The following is an 18632-nucleotide window of genomic DNA, read 5'->3' on the forward strand; positions in this document are numbered from 1 at the left end:
GAATGGAAAGCCCTCGGTTGCGAGTGCCTTCATGCACACAAGGAGCCAGCAATGCCCACTAATGAACTTGCACTCCCTCTGTGCAAATGGGAGAGCCGAAGCAAAACCTGCCATGGGGCAGCGAGCCGAGCGCGCGAGGCGTGGGTGAGGCAGCGCCCTACAAACCGAAGAAGTCATTTCAGTGCTGCTTAGAACGACAGAAAGCTGAGCTAGTTGATAAGGATTCATAATGCAAAAAAGAGGTGAGGCGTGCTCCCTTCGTTTGATAGTCGGCGTTCCTGTTGTCCGCTTCTCTACTCTTGTGTCCTGTCTGCACGCCTCGCCCCTTTTTTGCATTATTTCAGTGCTGTATGGACCATTGCGGCTGTCGTGAATTTTCTTCTTTAACGCACTCCTATTACCGGCGTGATTTATTGCATGTTGAAGAATGCGGCTTTGATTCTGAATGCAAAGAAAAAAAATACCCTGAATTTATCTAAACTAATGTAGCAGGTATGCACAGTACATTTTTGCTGTATACATTTCAGGTGGAACTGAGCATGATGGAAATATATAACGAGAGTGTTTTCGACCTGCTGGTGTCGAACAAAGGACAGCGAAAGGGCCTCAAGGTTCGGGAACATCCGAAGAAGGGCTTCTTTGGTGAGTGTTGCCTTCTCACTGGTACCAAGAGACGAATACCATCGAGTGTAATTCTTAAGTGCGTACTGTATACATATCGAGTGCCGAAGTTGCAACAATTGTTCTTCTCTGTGTTATTTGGCATCAAGCCGAAGGTCTTTCGAAGTGCCTAGTGACCAACTTTCGTGATGTTCTGTCACGAATAGAAGAAGGAACGACAAATAGAAGCATAGCAGCCACCAACACCAATGAAACCAGCAGGTAAGACACATTATGTTGATTACTGTACTCAACAAAAAACAATACAAATGTTCTGTGCGTGACAGGTAAATAGTTGCCGATAAAGCACAGCCGCCAACGTCAACTAAGTGAACGAACATTTATCTTAGACATAGTTGTCTCCTTTTTTTTTTTTCGAATGACCGCAGAAATTGTTTAGAAGTTTGTCGTATAACAAATAAACGCACACAATACTGTCCTGTCTGCAGGAACTATAGTCGCGGAAATATTTTGCAGGAGCAATCAGAGCGGGGAGGGGGAGGCACATAATTATTGTATTCTCGTTTATTTTTCACAGCTATGCCACATTTTAGTAGCGCGCGCGATTAGAATGGCACACAAATTATGTCAGTTCACTTGATTTATGAACTTTTCTTTCACTTTTAGTTCGTAAAACAAAAATTCTAGATATTTTACAAGTAGCGTGCCTGGACTATACATTTTTTTTACCCGTTCCTGCCAAGTTCGCGTGAAGCATTAGGTACCAGTCCTGTTTTTCCTGAACCCACTCCTGGCGTTTAAATTCGAAGCATTGTTTAGTTGTTTCCTTCTTCGTGCAAAGTAACTTTGATATCTAGCCTTGTTTGAGCTCGAAGTGTTACCACATGGGGCAACAAGAATCGTGTAACTGAACGTAAGGCCAGGAATTGTTTATGTTACACGAATATGAGTTTGACATAAACAACGAGATGATGGTGCAACGACGATGGTCTGTTCATTACGACGGCGACTTACCAAAACATTGATTGCGCCAGTGCGTGTGATTTGAATAAGGCATTTTAGTAGCATTGCTGTTCAAAATTCAGGATAGGGTATTTTGGCACCTATTTGCTCCCGTAAAGATTACGTATTTGCGTTTATTTTGATGACTGTAGAGCTTTGAATGAAGACCTAATCAGTACAAAATGATTTCGCGTTCCTCTTTTGCGTGCGTTTATGAGTGTTTCTGTAGCGTGAATATAAAAAAACGGGTTTGCCTAGTTTGCCTGACAGCAATATCTAACCGCCTTCAAATAAACCGGGCAAGTGAGCAATGCAAAAATATATATATATAAACGTCATATGATGGTGGTTTCGGAATTGTTCCCAATTCACCCTAGGTATTTGCGAATGCAATGTTTCCATCCTGGGCATTGTAAGACATAGACAATTACCAGAATACTTTGTCCTTGGTCACGGGAGGCGCATGCAAAATTGTTGCTCATGTTCTCTTGTCTTTCTATTCTTTCGCTCCCAGCCGCGCTCATACGCTAGTAACTTTGATGCTCATCCAAAGGACAAAAAGGCCTCCTGGTCCAGAAACCACAAAGACCTCCGTAGTTCATCTTGTAGATCTAGCAGGAAGGCAAGTGATCTTCATCACTTTCTTACTACATTTTGGTAGGTAATTTAAAACTGTGAGAATGGAATCATACGTATAGAACATCTAATTAAATGCAAGAAACCTGGTTTTCTTTCATGATTATATTGCGCTTAGTGTTCCACTGACGATTTAAGTGATGCACAGGACGTGGACGTACGTAGCGCAAACTTCTCTATTTCAAGTTATTGCTCGGCAGACCCGAGTATAATAATGTAATTCAACATGGTATCCTAAAGGACAATTCGTTTGTTTTTCTTGACAGGCTGGCGATAATTGACAGCATTTGCTCATGCTGAAGAATCATCTTCAGCTTGTGCCTTTTGACATTGGTCGAGTTTATCGCATTTAATATACACAGTATTTATACTTCATGTTTGGCTCAAGCTCTTATAGAGCACTTTGCTTTAGTCAGCATGCAATAATTTCCTATATTTAGAGGAGTATGTAGTGACACTCGCTTAATATGGACCACTTAAACAAGATGCTGTAGCGAACACATAAGCTTTTGGTATATAAATTATTGATTGCGCTCAAATTTAGTAGAGATAATGCGAAAATGTATGCAGCCTTTCATTTGCTTGACTGCGACATTCACCACTCCTTGAAAGCGAGCTGCATCAAGCACATTGTTAACAATAGAACAAATACGAGAAATCCATCCCCTATAAAACCTTACCAGGAGGCATATAAACACCACAGTTATTCGTGCAGACATTTAGTCTCATAGGCCTTATACGGACACCGCTGATAAAGCGAACAAGATATAGACGCAGTATTAGAATAAACTACGCAAGCGCATAAAATTTGGAATGGGAGGAAACTCTGCGAGTTTTTATTGATTCATTTTGGAAAAGGTGCGTGGAACATGCGACAAGGCGAAGAAGAAAGGACACATTCCTTCCTTCTTGACCTTGCCCGTAGTTATTATGCTCCTTTTCGAAACTAAATTGGGGTTGATTCAAGTAAGTTCAAGAGAAAAGGCTGACGAGCTAGTCGCTATGGTAACATGTCGAGTGTAGCGCAAGCAAACCACTGGTGACGACAGAAAGACATTGCGGATTCCTTACTAATAATGTTCTTTTTTTAATTCTTTCTGTCCTTCGTCATAGGCTGACACGGTGCCAGGTATTTGCAGTCGCCAGCATCAGCCACTCACTATGAGTCATAATAAATATAATCCAATCAAACGAATCGTCAGACAATGTAGGTCGTGTCATATTAGGCTTGTTTTACGCGAATCAGCTCTGTTAGCAAGATGAACAAACTCTCGCATATCTAGGTACTCTTGCATGCTGACTGTTTGAAAAATACGCACACTAGTGAATAATGTAAATCGAAGGGCTGATGCTTAAGGCACGTAGAGCGTATGCGAAAGTTGCTTAACCCTTCAATTGCTGTGATAAGTGATAAACTTCAATTGAAAAAAAATCTGGTTCAATATGCAGGTTATCTTTAGGTATGAATGATGATACCGGGTATTCCTTGAATAGGTAAATAAATTTGTGAATAGTGTATTACCAGTTAACTCGTGCTGAGCACTAGAGGGCTCATACTGTCATTACCAGCAGGCTAGATTACATTTTCTTTCCGCCCCGTTTGAAAGGAAATGTTAATAAATATAGCCCTCCTCAGTCATTAAATTGTTATTGGCAACTAAGGAGTTATATTACCGCTCCCAATGGAGATACTGCACATATCTCAGTGGTCTGTAGTTGTGAGAGGGCTCCAACGAGAGCGCTATCTTTGATTTTAGTGAGCGCCAGTCCGCAGCACAAACGTCTGGTGACCGCCTCCGCGAGGGCATCACAATCAACCAATCACTCTCCTGCTTGGGAAACTGCATCCGCGCTCTCGCCGAGAAAGCAAAGGGAACAAACCTCAAAGGTGTGTGATCTGATCTCGCTTTGCTACGACCAAACAGTGTGTGTAGTTGATATGACAAAATATTCGTTATTCTGTAAATATATCGAGACATATTCTTTTGTTCATTTAACCACCAACTTCAAACTCTACTACATGTTCACATAGTAGCCTTAGTATATATGTTTCAACAGCGTGCTCTAGAAATTGTCAAATTGTTCCTAATCGAAATGTGACACTAATGAACAGTCATTTTTTCTTAAGTACTGGCTCTATGTGGCGATTTCAATCAACAGAACGAGTACTGCTAGCTCATGAAAACAGCAACCAATTGGCCAGCATGTGCAAATTCGAGGACACCAAAGCATTTCTTATGGGTTGTGAATGCGAAAGCGTTAATGTATTAGTTAAACGTCGCTGAGCGGTCCTTTGTGTTATGAACTCCTCACGGGCAAGCGAGTGCGGTGAGACTCTTGGCGTGTTCTCGTTTGGCTTTACTAAAGCGCAGTTAGAGCTTAGGTGGGAACCTGCGTGGATGAGGGACCCGCCGCTAAAACAGACTTGCGAGAGCGAGGGTGACGTGGCATCTCCGGGATGTCCTCTTCCCTCACGCACTACCGCGGCAGCAGGTGTTTTCTTTAGCCCGCTTTGCTCCGTAGAGGCCCGTGCCAGCAGGCGCGACCAAGCGTCACGAGCGCGTGAGGCGAGCTTGTGACGTGGCCTCGCAGCTAATGGGAAGTTTCGCTGCTGCAGAGGCCGCCAGCTTGTCCCCTTGTTGGGTCATTTGACGCTTTCGCAAAAATATAAACTTTGCCAAACTAGGTTTAATAAGAGGTAAAACTAAATAAATTAAATTGTGCGTTTTGACGTGCCAAAACCGCGATCTGATTAAGGCATGCCGTAGTGGGGGACTCCGGCAATTTGGAGCACCTGGGGTTCGTTAACCAACCATTAAATCTAAGTACCACGGTGTTTATGCATTTCGCCACCATTGAGATGCGGCTCCCATGGCCGGAATTTGATCCCGCGACATCGTGCTTAGCAGTCCAACACCATAGCCACTAAGCAACCAAGGCGGGTTTCCTGAAAGTCATGAGAATCAATCTCATTGCAGTTTTTATTCATTTGCTTAAATAACTAAACATGAAGCACACTTTCTTTTCGCTAGCTCCTTTTTTTGCATCCCATCTGCCCAGGACCAGTCCTCATTTGGGCTATTAAGGAATGCTATGACTGACTCCTGGGCAGATTTTCTCATGGAACTTCCATCATCACCGCCATATATTGCTTGATGTCTTGCGCAGAATTGCGTGAAGTAACATATTAGGGGCCCTATAACGTAAAACTATTCCGATATGTTTTTATTCCAATCTCCTGACACCACATTCGCGTAACCACCAACGCAAGCATCGGGCGGTCACCAGCAGGGTTGTCTGAACAGACCAATCAAACGATATGACGCTAGAACGGGTCCTCAGCCAAGAAGAGTTGGCAGAATGAGGTCCTAAACGTGCCAAAAGTGTTCGAAAACGTTACATGACCACGCAAAAAGTTTTATTATACGCAAATAAAACGATGCTCTCCCGCAGATGCGACTAGCCAGTGCCTGAGCGATCGGTGGCAGCCATGTTCTATTACTTTCGCAATGGGGCAGCCTGCGGCTATTCAGAAGAAAATTCAGTTTTGTTCGGCATATTATTGTATCTTTAACGCGTATACGTCATTTTGACGCTGTGAGTTTTGCGGCTTTGTGACGTAGCGTGACAGGCAGGTGAACTGGGTGTCGCCCGAAAACTTTTGACAAAAAGCCAAAGGGTTATGCTGAAAAGCGTTGAATCAGAAATAACTATTTTTCTTTTGTTCGGTCAAATTATGCATAATCAGTGCGTACACGTAATATCAAATGGGGAGCTATCGGGGTTTTCGTGACGTCGCGTGACAGACAGGTGAAGTGGGGGTGGTCCAAATAAGTTTTTGACCAATCACGGAGGGCTGATTGCAGAATTGGACTAGAAAAGTTTGGAATTGTTTTACGTTATAGCGCCGTAGGTTCGTGAAAATTTTCTAATCACATGATAACATAACCGGTCCTTTCCATCGTAAACCGATATCCTGAAGTTTAAGAGTTTACCTGCGCCAACCACCTTGTTTAGTTTAGTGAGCATGCCCTTAATAACTCTGCTAAGACGCTATATTGGCACCTAATTAAGGTGCTTCAAACCTTTTTTTTACGTCTCTGAGCATTTACACTTTACTCTACAGACTGTCCTTGTCTTCAATATTATCGCCTAATTCTTTCCTGCTTGCCCATAAGGACTAGTGAAAATTAGCGAAACAACCAAGACGCTATATTATCTTATAGGAACGGTTCTCAAAGACTAATCCGGTTTTGTAGATCTTAACTTCTAAATGCACTGTAGTTCATGCGCTGTGTCATCACACCAGATTGCCTAACTTGGAGTATTCATGATGTCACGGTAACACTTTGTCTGGTAGTTAATAGTGTTCTACGCTATTACAAGTTTAATATGCTTACAACAAATTGCGCGTGATTACATGTGTTTAACTGATCTGTTTGCGGATGTTGCTTTTGCAGTGCCTTACAGAGAATCTACGCTCACTCGTTTGCTTATGACGGCGCTGGGTGGGAACAGCAAAACAATCATGGTGAGCATGGCTTAGAAACTTTGTTTGCAGCAGTTAACTTATGTGGGTGGCCAGTAGCTTGCTGGACGACTTCCGCTTGCTCTCCTTTAAGCAGATAATATTAACGAAACTCTCAAACATATACGCAGATATTCGTAGAGCATTTGATCTTATGCCAATGTTGGCGGTAATTTCGTGGAACTATCGTTCTTATCATGTTGCCATGGCCCCAGATGAGGCATATGCTGTACCGGAACATTCGTGAACAATGTTATCGCTTCGACAGCAAGACCATCCAATTATAATCGGCGATCAAGCTGCTCACAATGGCAGATTCCGGCCAGTCGTCGTGCTAGTGACATAATTACTGAAGGCATGCTATGAATGGCAAATACTGTTTAAGAACTAAACGCTTTGTGTATTCGGCCTAAGATGGTACCCATATTACGAACACATTCTAGGACTGAAACAAGAACCACTGATTTCTCTAGAATGGGTAGCATAACGTATGTACATATTGTCACGTTGCAGTGACAGTGAAGATACACAGTGGCAAAAATTTTGAATCACGGAAGTAAGAATTATTAGGTGAACTTTTACCCACAAAAAAATATGACGAACAGTCATGCACAACGATAGTGACGAGCAGAGTCGGCTATTGTCGAAAGTCTGACTTCTGTGAGTGAAGCGTGCCGGCTTTTATACGTAGATTGTGAAAGGTTCCAAAGTAATCGCTGGTGCCCGTGCGCCTTCCAGAAAGTACTGCAATTTTCTGTTGCGCATATAATTTGATTACACAATGTTCGGGGAGAACATACACTACAAATAGAATAAACAATAACATTCCAGTAGGTTCCAAATCACGCAGGCGCGTCTAGCGCTGATCGATAACTAAGTTAATAACGGGAGAAATGCAGTCTCCGATAAAATGATAACTACACATAACAATGGCGCCTCTGAAATAGCATCTTCCCGACACTTCAAACACCAGATCAAAGAACTAAGCAGGCCTATTAAAAAATAACACACAAACAGATAAACAAAGTCCGAGAGTTCGTTAACAGTGGTTGAAGGGCTTAAGTCGCACAACATGGACTACTTCAGGTCGCGAGCGGTGACGCTGTGGTTGTGTGATGCCATCGCGCGCGACATCATAGTCCAGTGGGCCAAAAGAGCGAATGATCTTACAGCGTCCCAAATAATATCGCAAATTATCATCACTAAGTCGTCATAGAAGTATCCGGGTCCAAACCTAAACAGGGTCACCTGGCTGGTATTCCACATATCATCGGCAAAGGTTGTATTGTCGGCTGTCCAACTTTTGCTGGTTCTTAATACGCAGGCTCGTGAGTTGTCGTGCTTCTTCGGCGCGCTGTGGATAGCCGGCGACAACGAGATGCTCTTCGTTGGTGACGCGCAGGAGCATGACTTCGAGAGTCGTCATCGGGTTCCTTCCGTGAACCAGCTTGGACGGCGTGATCTGTGTTATTTCTTGCACAGCCCTGTTGGAAGGGAAAGTTACGCACGGAAGGATGTCATCCCAAATCTTGTGCTTGATGTCGACCTATATCGCTGAGATATCGGCATGCGTCTTGTTCAGACGTTCCGTTAGGCCATTATTCTGCCGGCGGTGGACGGTAGTCCGCTGGTGACTTGTCCGGTTACACTGCAGCATGGTTTGAGTAACTACAGCTGTAAAACCGTCCTTTGGTCCATAAAGAGGACCTGTGACGCAACACGTCGCCAGCAAGATGTCCTCAGCGAAGAATTTCGCTACTTCCGCCGCACTAACTTTGGGCAGGCCTTCCAATTCAGCTCAGCGGGTAAGGTCAACTCCACTTAAATAGCACAATGCCTGTTAACACCTATTCATGACGTTATAAAACCTGGCCTAGAATTTTCATTGCCAAGGCTCGCCTGACGAAAGCTGTGACGTCAAAATCACTACGGCTTATTCGGGAACATCCCCATTAGATTCTGTGGCAGTCGGGCCAGGTAGCAAGAGGTCATGGATCGGGGTGAGCAGGCCTTTTGCTATCCAGGTGATGTTGGCATGGCAGTCGGTGCCCCTGACGATCCACTTGTTTCCAGATTATGACGTCGGAAAGGGACCCAGCAAATCTATCGTCTGCTGAAAGGTCGGCAAGAAGGCGTGATTGGCTGTAGCAATCCCACTGGCCTTGTCGTACTGTCTTGCGTTGCTGACAGTCTTGACACGTCTTGACTAGTGGGTGACGTCGGCGTCCAGGCATTGGCAGTAATACTTCTCCTGAATCAACGCGTGCGTACGAGAAAATCCGAGATAGCCTGTCATTGCGTCATCATGAAGGGCGTGTACAATCTGTGGGCGCAATGCTGAAAGCCCAGCAAGAAGGTAGTCGGCGCGAACTAGCGAGAGGCTTTAGAGTTCCGCTCTTAGGCGCTCGTTCCTGCGTCGTGTGTCAGCGTGCTTTGGCACCGTTTCTCGGCGTAACTGAGTGAGCGAGCACAGCGAAAGATTAAAGTGAACGCGGAGTGCAGCGGGGAGATAAAAGCGAGCGCGAACGAGAAAAGTGCAAGAGGAGGCTACAGTGAAAGTAGATCAGACTTTCGATGACTGTCGATTTGGCTCGCCGCTATCGTTGTGGCGGAGTTTTAATTGTTTCCCAACGCTTCGCTCCGTTTGCGACATGCCACACGAGACAGATTGTCCACGCGAGTCAATATGTCAAGAAATTTAAACACGTATAGAGCTGCACTCAAGTTTTGCATAAGGCGGTATTGTAATCGACCGCGATTTTTTTTTTCACTATGAAGACGCTGTTTTGCAACGAAAACGAGGACAATCCGCGCCTAAATACACTTGGTATAAAGTTGGTCTTCCATTCCAAGAAGTCGACTAGGCTTCTTAGCTCCAGGTCAGCTACCTGTTGTTTGGCGAAATCGTCACTTATTGTTCATAGGAAAGCGTCGTGGACATGGCCCTTGCAGCGACAGCTCGATAGAAGCGCGGGAAAGGCAATCGGCATCACAATGTTTTTGACCTGACTTGTATATCATGGCGATATCAAATTCTTTCAGTTGGAGGCTGCAACGTGCTAGGCGTTCTTAAGGATTCTTCAAATTTGCTAGCCAACACAGAGCGTGCTAGTAGCTTTCGACTTTGAACTGCCTGCCATATAACTAAGGGCCAACTTTCGTGGACGCCCAAATTATGGTAAAGCATTTGTTTTCCTCTATTGAATAATTAGCTTCCACTTCCAACAAGGAGCCGCTATCATAAGGTCATCACCGTCATCAGCCTATTTTAATTTCGACTGCAGGACGAAGGCATCTCCCTGCGATCTCCAATTACCCTTGCGTTCCGCTAGCTGATTCAAGCTCGCATCTGCAAAATTTGTTAATTTCATCACCCCTCCTGGTTTTCTGCTATCCTCGACTACGCTTCCTTTCTCTTGGTACCCATTCTCTTACGCTAGTTGTCCATCGGTTATCTATCCTACACGTTACAAGGCCTGCTAAGCCGCACTCTTTTTCTACGATGGTAAACATGAATATCCTGTACACCTATTTACTTTCTGGTCCTCGCCACTCTCTTGTGGTCCCCCTAACATTAAGTCTAACATTTTTCATTCCATTACTGTTTACGCAGTCCTTAACTTGTAGCTTCCTTGTCAACCTCCAAGTTTCTCACCCATACGTTAACATCAGTAGTGTGGAATCATTGCAAACTTTTCTTCTCATCAACAGTGGTAAGCTTCCAGTCAGGATGTGGCAATGGGCTATTTGCACAAAAACTTCTCATCCGCACCATCGTCACTGCAACTAACCCTCTACAAAACATTAGTTCGCTCCAAACTAGAATACGCATGCGCCATTTGGGACCCGGCTAACATTAGACTCATAAACGCTCATTACGCGTTTCATCTTATCAAACTACCCCCGACATGCTAGCGTTACCTCAATGAAAACAATACTGAACTTGCCAGAACTTTCTTGCCGTCATAGATGCTTCCACCTTTCGCTATTCCATAAAATCTACCACCACGAGCCTTTGTTGAAAGAACAGCTTATCACCCAACCGGCATACATATCTTCTCGCTCTGACCACAGTTTCAAAGTTGGTGTGCCGTGTTCGCGTACTCAACGATGTTGTGATGCATTCATCCCTAGCACAAGCAAAGATTGGAACCACCTTCTCGCCACCGTTGCAGCCATCCTGGATACTGACACCTTCAAAACCAGCGTTCATGAAACGCCACGTTGAATATGCCTTTGTATCTTGCACAATTTTTTTGTTATGTTCACCCACTCCTTTCTGTAATGCCTTCGGGCCTCGAAAGCATCCTAATATGAAATAAATAAATAAATAAATAAATAAATAAATAAATAAATAAATAAATAAGTGTCTTCCGCATGCACTCCAACGCAGTTTTATTCCTCTTAAGTTTCTTTCTTGTTATCAGGGTCCCCTGGGGGTAATTGACTTAGGTAAGCGTACTCCTGCACAGACTCTAGAGGCTGGCTGGCGATCCTGAATTCTTGTTCCCGTGACGGGCTATTTAACATTATCTTTCTCTTTATATAAATATAATGCTTTTAAGTTCGCGTTTTCTCTGGACTTGCACACCACCGAGGCCTACGCTATTTGTCTACTTGCGTCGGTAGGCATTTTGCTATAAGCGTCTTCGTCGAAGCGGGCGAATATTGGCGGTGACTGCAGGCGCCGTTTTAGTTCTTCAAGTGCCTCGTGTTGTGGTGTTTCCCGTCTAAACGAGGTCTGATTTCATGAGAAGTCAGAGGCGCCGCGATGTCAGAGAAGTTCTTGACAAAGCACCTATAGTAGGCACACAGACGAAAAAAAAAAAGACTGCGCAGTGATTTATTGTGGACACGATTGCGGAAAGTTGGCAATTTCCATTGTTTTCTGCGGACCAGGAGGGACTCGTGACGTGCTGATGACGTGGCGCAGGAATAGCAGTTCGTAAGCAAACTGACATTTGTCCGGCTTCAAGGCCTGCCCAGATGGCTTGATGGACTCTAGTACTGTTGCAAGGCGCTTAAGATGATCGTCGAAGTTTGAGGCAAAGGCCATGACGTCAGCTGGGTAAACTAAATAGGTCTGCGAGCAAGTTCCAAATCGAGCAGGCAACTGTCGCGCCAAGAGATAACCTTATGTTTGTTGTTCGGGTGTGAAATGCAGTCCGCGAGAAACGGATAAATACGTACAGTGTCAACATGGTAGACAATTCTTCAGCAGCAGGATTGAATTCGTCGAATGCCGACCATTCTAGCCGCTTTCGTTAAAACTCAAATTGTTTTGCCTCATGTACACACATTCACATATTAATCATCACACATGCTGGTAAGCGCTCTTAACCATTGGACAGCCGGCCACGCTAGTAACATGTCTTATATCACAATTAGCTGGCCCTGCTGTTGTTAACAATCACAGAGCTAGAAAGCTCTGTGATTATACGGGCTCTGCTGCTCAGCCACTAAGTGGCTGAGCAGCAGAGCTGCCTCGCTAGGCTCAGAACCGCAGAACCGGCCTCGCTAGTGACATGTCTTATATCACAATTAGCTGGCCTTGATGTTGTTAACAATCACAGAGCTAGAAAGTATTGTGATTATACGGGCTCTGCTGCCCAGCCACTAAGTCGGCTAGTAGTTTTACGCTCATATTACCACTACTCGGTGACGATGCCCAACTTACATGTAATTCAATTTGAACGCAAGACCAGCGTTCTTCTTCCTCCTCCTCCTCCTCCTCCTCCTCCTCCTCCTCCTCCTCCTCCTCCTCCAAACATTGACTTAAAACACCTTTTACTGCGACGTTGTTAATGCGGTGAGAATCACTAAACAAGGTAATATGTCAGTTTTCACAATTTTGTGGTAGAATTGAACACCTCACAAAGTTTATATTTTGAATAAATTTTCGGGCAATAGCCAGGCAACGTGAAAAATGTTTGTGTTTGATAGGGCCTAAAAAACTGTTAAACCCTTACTTGTGAGCCGCTGAGAAGCGTTATAAAAATGCCTAAGAGTTTTACATTTTCATGGGAGCCTCATGAAGGTCACAGATGTCATATTTAGAGAATATAGGTGTAACTTTATGCGTGATCTTGACTGTAAATTTGATATGTCTAGGGTAATATTATTCTTTGAAAATTGGCCCTTAATGTTCGTCGTCGTCTCCCAATTTTATGTTTATACGCAGCACGTATTTGTTGTTCCCCGGTTTTCTTGGTGAGCGCGGTTCATACGTCCTTGAACAGTGGGACACCTACATTTTCTATAATTTCCGCCAACTTTAATAGCATCCTTAACAAGCGAGATCAGCTTACTTCCCTCATTCACGCGTGCAATGCAGATGCTATAATCAGAACGCAAACTTGGTTAACTCCTGAAGTTAACGATTCTGAGTTACAAATTTCAAATTTATTCACGGTTTTTCATAAAGATCGTGTGGATAAAAAAGGAGGCGGTGCTTTAATACCTATAAAAAAGCACATAAAGGTCAAAGCCATTCCTACTGACAGCGTTCTTGAGACTATTTGGGTTGCATGCTGTTTGCCAGCTGTAACTTTGGTTATTCGAGCATCCTATAGGCCACCTGACCTTCTACAAGATTTTTCTGAGGAAGTGCAGTTTGCATTGGGCTACGTCCCATCCAAATATAATAACTCTCCCATAATTTTGGTCGGTGATTTTAACTTTCCATGTATAGAATGGTCTGCTTTAAAATTCCTTGACACGCGCTAGACATGCGGTTGTGCAGATTTTGTTGGCATTTTAGAATATTTTCAGTTGTCTCAACTTATCAAATCACCTATGCGGCACAATGATATTCTTGATCGGCTTCTAGCCACATACCCCGAACGTGCTTCCGTGGATGTACTAGAGTATATCAGTGGGCATCGTTTCATACACTGCACCTTTAAAACACAAACTGAAGAAACCGCGACAAAAAGAAAAGATGTTTTATGAATATTCTAAAGCGGATCCCGAAGGCTTCAATTCTGAGCTTTTTGAATGTTACCTGTCATTCATGCAAACGTATGAAAACTGTTCGTTCCAAGATAACTGAATTCGTTTTCGTGACGAGTTGTTAAGACTGCGGGAGAGATACATTCCAAAAGAATGGATCCGTGAAACAACAGACAAGTCACGGTTTACCCGAGAGATTAAGCGATATTTGAATAAAAAGAAACGTTTGTTTCCAAAAGCAACAAGCGCTAAATCTGTTGAAGCTAAGTCAGAATATTTATCGTTTTCTAAAGAATGTGTACTGCATATAGAGGCTGCCATATTTAAGTTTTTCAACCAGGACATTTCGCAATTTCTAGAAACAGATCCAAAAAAATTTTGAATGGGTATTTCTCCCGCACCTAAAAAAGAGTTACCTGGTTTTGACACTGAGTCTGGTGCTGCAATGGATGCCATGGATGTTGCTGATCGGTTTAATTTATTCTTTTGTAGTGTATTTAATTACGAAATGCCCCTAGATATGTGAACACAGTTTTCTGATAGTTCTCCATTTATGAAATGACGGTATTGTGAAAGCTATTGAGCGTTTGCTATCGTTTTCTAGTCCTGGTCCTGATGCTGTTTGTACTAAGCTACTAAAAATGACAAATCACAATTCTGCTCTTCTACTTACACTATTGTTTCAACAGTCTCTCGGCACCGCCGAAATTCCAGACGACTGGAAATTTGTACATGTGATACCAATATATAAAACCGGCGACCAAAACAAGCTAACAAACTATAGGCCTATATCCCTTACGCCAGTTGTATGCAAACAACTTGAACACGTCTTATCTCCTCAAAAATGCAGTACATGGCTAGCAGCCACATTCTATTTGCAAACCAGCATCGTTTTCAGTGAGGCTGGTCATGTGAATCCCAGCTTCTTGAACTAACTACAGACATTCACCTCAACCTTCACGAACATACACAAAGTAACGCCATATTTATAGATTTTGCTAAAGGATTTGACCATGTCGTTCATAACCGCCTGATATATAAAATAAAGCTGATTAATGTTGACGAAAAAGTAATAAACTGGGTTAAACAATATTTAAGTAACAGACGACAAGCCATCGTAATTAATAATGTCCATTCGTCATTTCAACCTGTTAAGTCCCGTATGCCTCAGGATGCCGTTTTGGGACCCACTATATTTTTAATATATATGGATGATATTCATCGGGTATAGACTCGGTAATCGGCTTACATGCCGACGACTGCGTTTTGTATTGGCCATTAAAGTGTAAGGCTGACTCTGTTAAAAAACAAGATGACTCGAACAGGATTGAAAGATGGTGCTCAGACTGGCTAATGAGCGTAAATACATCAAAAACTAAACTTATGAGATGTTTAGAAGCGGTGCGAAATTGTGCAGGCAGCTGTGACATAACCAAAAATGCCACACATCAATGGGCGACCACTATTGCAAATTCATGTGAGAAGTTAAGTTTGTGGGGACAAAATGTAGCTCTTCAAAAACGTTTCTGGACCAAGTGTTCTCTAGGGTCACGCTGCCGTTGCCAGCTACGTTTGGCGATGCCTCCAAAGAACTCTACATTCCACAGTTTTTACATAAAATATAAATAAAGCGCATCGTGAGTGCATTGTTTGTCTGAACTTTTTACATTACTGGCCTAATTAGGAGCTTTACCAATAATTATTGAACCCTTACCTTCTCTGTATTTTGGTGCATCATACGACGCTCATATGGTGTTCTCAATGAACTAAACGAGGCATCTTCTTTATGTATAATGAAAGTAAGGGTCAAGTAATAGGTGATGTGCAGGCAAAGTTCGAAATGGGTTTGATTATCGCGGCTTTTGGAATAAATTACATACGCGAACGCTCCTTGGTACCATTAGCGCGTTATTGCGCGCAGAATCTACTCCACTTTCCTGGCAGAACAATATATCTCAAGAATAAATTGACCAAAAATGAGGGGAAGGCTGTGGCAAATCTGGAAGATCGTAATTAGTCTGTAAATGAAATGCAAAGTAGGTGGACTAAGTAAGGCCTCACTAGTAACTAATCTAGTTACTATTAATTAACTAGTCTAGTGCACAGACAATCCGACACGTTAAAACTGTGCTTTAGGAATGAGACAACATATAAGCTTCCGCCTTGGTGGTCTGTAAACACCAGCAAGATCATACTTAGTGAAGATGGGAGAAACATTAGGGCCAATGTTATCGTAAAGCAATACACGCATGGATTAGTTACTGCATTTATCAAATTTCTTTACCAAAGGCCCGAAGACGTTATATGCTGGCAAGGTTTCAAACGTACTAGTCATGTAAAAAGAACGTTTTAACGGACGTGATTTGATTACAGGTAAGCAAAATTTTTATTCGGATTGCTTGAAAGAAACAACTTTGGAAGAAATGTTGTGATTCTGCAAGGTCAAACAAGTCGGCTGCCTTTTTTTTTTTTTTTACTGTGACAACCCCAGCTGTTGGCGCACGTAGCTCTGCAGGTTCATGTTTTAAAAGGTGCATTAAGCTCAAATGAGAAATGCAATAGCCTAATTTCTTGCCGATTATTTTCCTCTCTTTAATCTCAACTTTTGTTTCTTTTCAGCTAGCCACCATCAGTCCTTCGGATGTGAACTATGAGGAAACTCTCTCAACACTGCGTTATGGTTCGTGAACTTTTTTTTACATCAGCGAGTGATTTTCTCTATTACTTGCTATTTCTAGAGAGAAAGCTTGGGCCATATCAAGAATTATTTTTTTTAAGTTTGCAGTACTAAGTCAATTAGTGCTTTGTGCACAGTAATGCGTGTATATTGTGTTTTCAAAACAATTTCGTTAATTGTATTGAAAGTACGAAGGGCTGTGCATTATCCACATTGTAATATTAAAGCTTTACAAAACGACATTCTCGGAAAGTCTGATTGCCTAGTAACGTTTGCCTGCTTCGACGTTGCAGCAGCGTGTCGTGCGTGATTTAAGTGCGTGCCTGCCTATACCTCGCATATCTCTCTCTCCTCACTAGCTACCGCCTATCCTCCATTTTCTGAATAAATGAATTCACTCAAAAAGAAACTTCCCTAACTGTGTTTGAAGCACAAATGGCTGTGGGAACGGTACTTGCACAAATTCCCTGTGGTCTTTAGTATACTAGCGTACAATAAAATTGCACTCAGAAATTGTATATTAAACAAGCTAAATTATCTCTTTTCAACTCCCAAATGGCATGTTCCGCGTCTTTCCCGAGACACGACCTAAGGGAGATGAGTCTCAGATTCTCTGCATGGAGAGGTATTCCGGGTTTAGGGATGAGGACTACATTGGTAGTACGCCATTCGTCCGGCACCAGGCCTTCAGCCTATACTTTGTTAATTTTGCTCGTAATTATTTGTATGGCTATGTAATCTAGATTTCCGAGTAGCCTGTTTGTGAGTCCATTTGGGCCAGGGGCCTATCGTCCGTTTAGGTCATGAAGGGTGTGCGCAATATCCGAGACTTCGAATTGACGATCCAGCGAGAGTTTGTGCTCTACCTGAATCCCCCGTAGTGGGTAAGCGCGACAAGTGAGGATCATGCGAGCAAGCAAGCTGCTTCAGCTCCTCCGATCGGTACAAATGGTTCTCAGGCCTTTCGCTTGCTGGCTAACACATTGTTGTAGTGGTCCTAATTTTGGTCCTGACAACGTGATGACCCGGACGTGAGTGCACGGTGAGCACGACGTCATGAACGAGGCCACAAACGAGACACCGAGGACCCGAGGACCAGCGCTGAGCGCATCGCCACTGTGCAAATTCGCTCGCCGTCCTTTTGACCATAAAATCTTGCAGCCTGGTTTACTCAGGTGGAGGCCATCTTCGTCTTTCGGTGCATTAGCTCGCAGTGCGCGAGGTTCCTCTACGATGTCTCGGCACGCCTACAGAGGTGGTCGAGGAGTTCCACCAGGCTGTCTCGGCACTCTCTACAGTGGTAGTTTAGGAGTTCCAAGATATTGTAGACGCACACCACGACACCATCCCCAATGATCAGTTCAAAACGATGGTGCTGCAATGCAAATTTGTGTCTGTGCGCCGGCGCCTACCGTAGCTTCTCAATGACGAGGAACTCGGCGAGAGTCGACCGTCCGAACTTCTACGTCGTACCCCGCGGCTCCTTAGTGACTCTAGCCTTGGCGCAAACAACCCCCTTCTACGTGAACTGCTCCTTAAGCGCCTGCCGCAGAATCTTAAGAGTGGCTTGTTGGGCTAATTGGCACATGGTCAGACAAGGATAATGAATGCCAGCAAACTTTAAATAGATAAAAACGAGAAGCATACAGAAACAAAGCGACAGGAAGAGTGCTGGTCGTCGCCTTGGCTACCGCTCAAGAAGCCATGTCCTTCGACAATCTGGCAGAACTGGCCGACTGTATCGCTCCATATTCAGCAAGATGTACTGTCACAACAATGACCGTTCAGCTGTCACACATCGAATGTTGGCAGTCTCGCCTTGAGCAAATGATTGGCCAACTTGCCGATACCATTACTGCACTACGGTCATCACACAACCGTCGTCAGTGCGACCGCGATAGCCATCCCAGATTCCCTTCTTGATCTGACTGCCATTCTTGGCCTCGTCGCGGCATGTATTGCTCGCATAAAAAGAAATTCGGTGTCAGGGCACGGCAGTGTCGTTGCCGGTGCAGCTGGAGAGGGAACATGCTGCAGATTAACTGATGGAGGCAGGTGTCTCTTGCCGTACGATAAGCCACGTGTTCTACGTAAGTAACATGAATGCCAGGCAACGGTTTCGCGTGAACACAGGGAAAGAGGTCAGCGTCGTTCCTGCCGCGCGACTAGACCGGCAGAGTGGCAAAACAACCACGCCGTTTCAAGTAGCCAAAAGCT

General features: G+C 43.8%; 1 protein-coding gene across 1 annotated transcript in view; it reads left to right on the forward strand.

Moving 5' to 3' along the window:
- Positions 1–18632, forward strand: part of LOC139059622 (kinesin-like protein KIF28) — a 74068-nt gene that overhangs the window by 13338 nt on the left and 42098 nt on the right. Inside the window, exons 4-9 of the mRNA XM_070538043.1 lie at positions 528–642; positions 771–882; positions 2138–2245; positions 4017–4147; positions 6720–6790; positions 16358–16418. Coding sequence (XP_070394144.1) covers positions 528–642; positions 771–882; positions 2138–2245; positions 4017–4147; positions 6720–6790; positions 16358–16418 — 598 coding nt within the window. The remainder of the gene's footprint in view (positions 1–527; positions 643–770; positions 883–2137; positions 2246–4016; positions 4148–6719; positions 6791–16357; positions 16419–18632) is intronic.

Source organism: Dermacentor albipictus, chromosome 4 (assembly GCF_038994185.2).
Source record: "Dermacentor albipictus isolate Rhodes 1998 colony chromosome 4, USDA_Dalb.pri_finalv2, whole genome shotgun sequence".
NCBI classification, from domain to species: Eukaryota; Metazoa; Arthropoda; class Arachnida; order Ixodida; family Ixodidae; genus Dermacentor; species Dermacentor albipictus.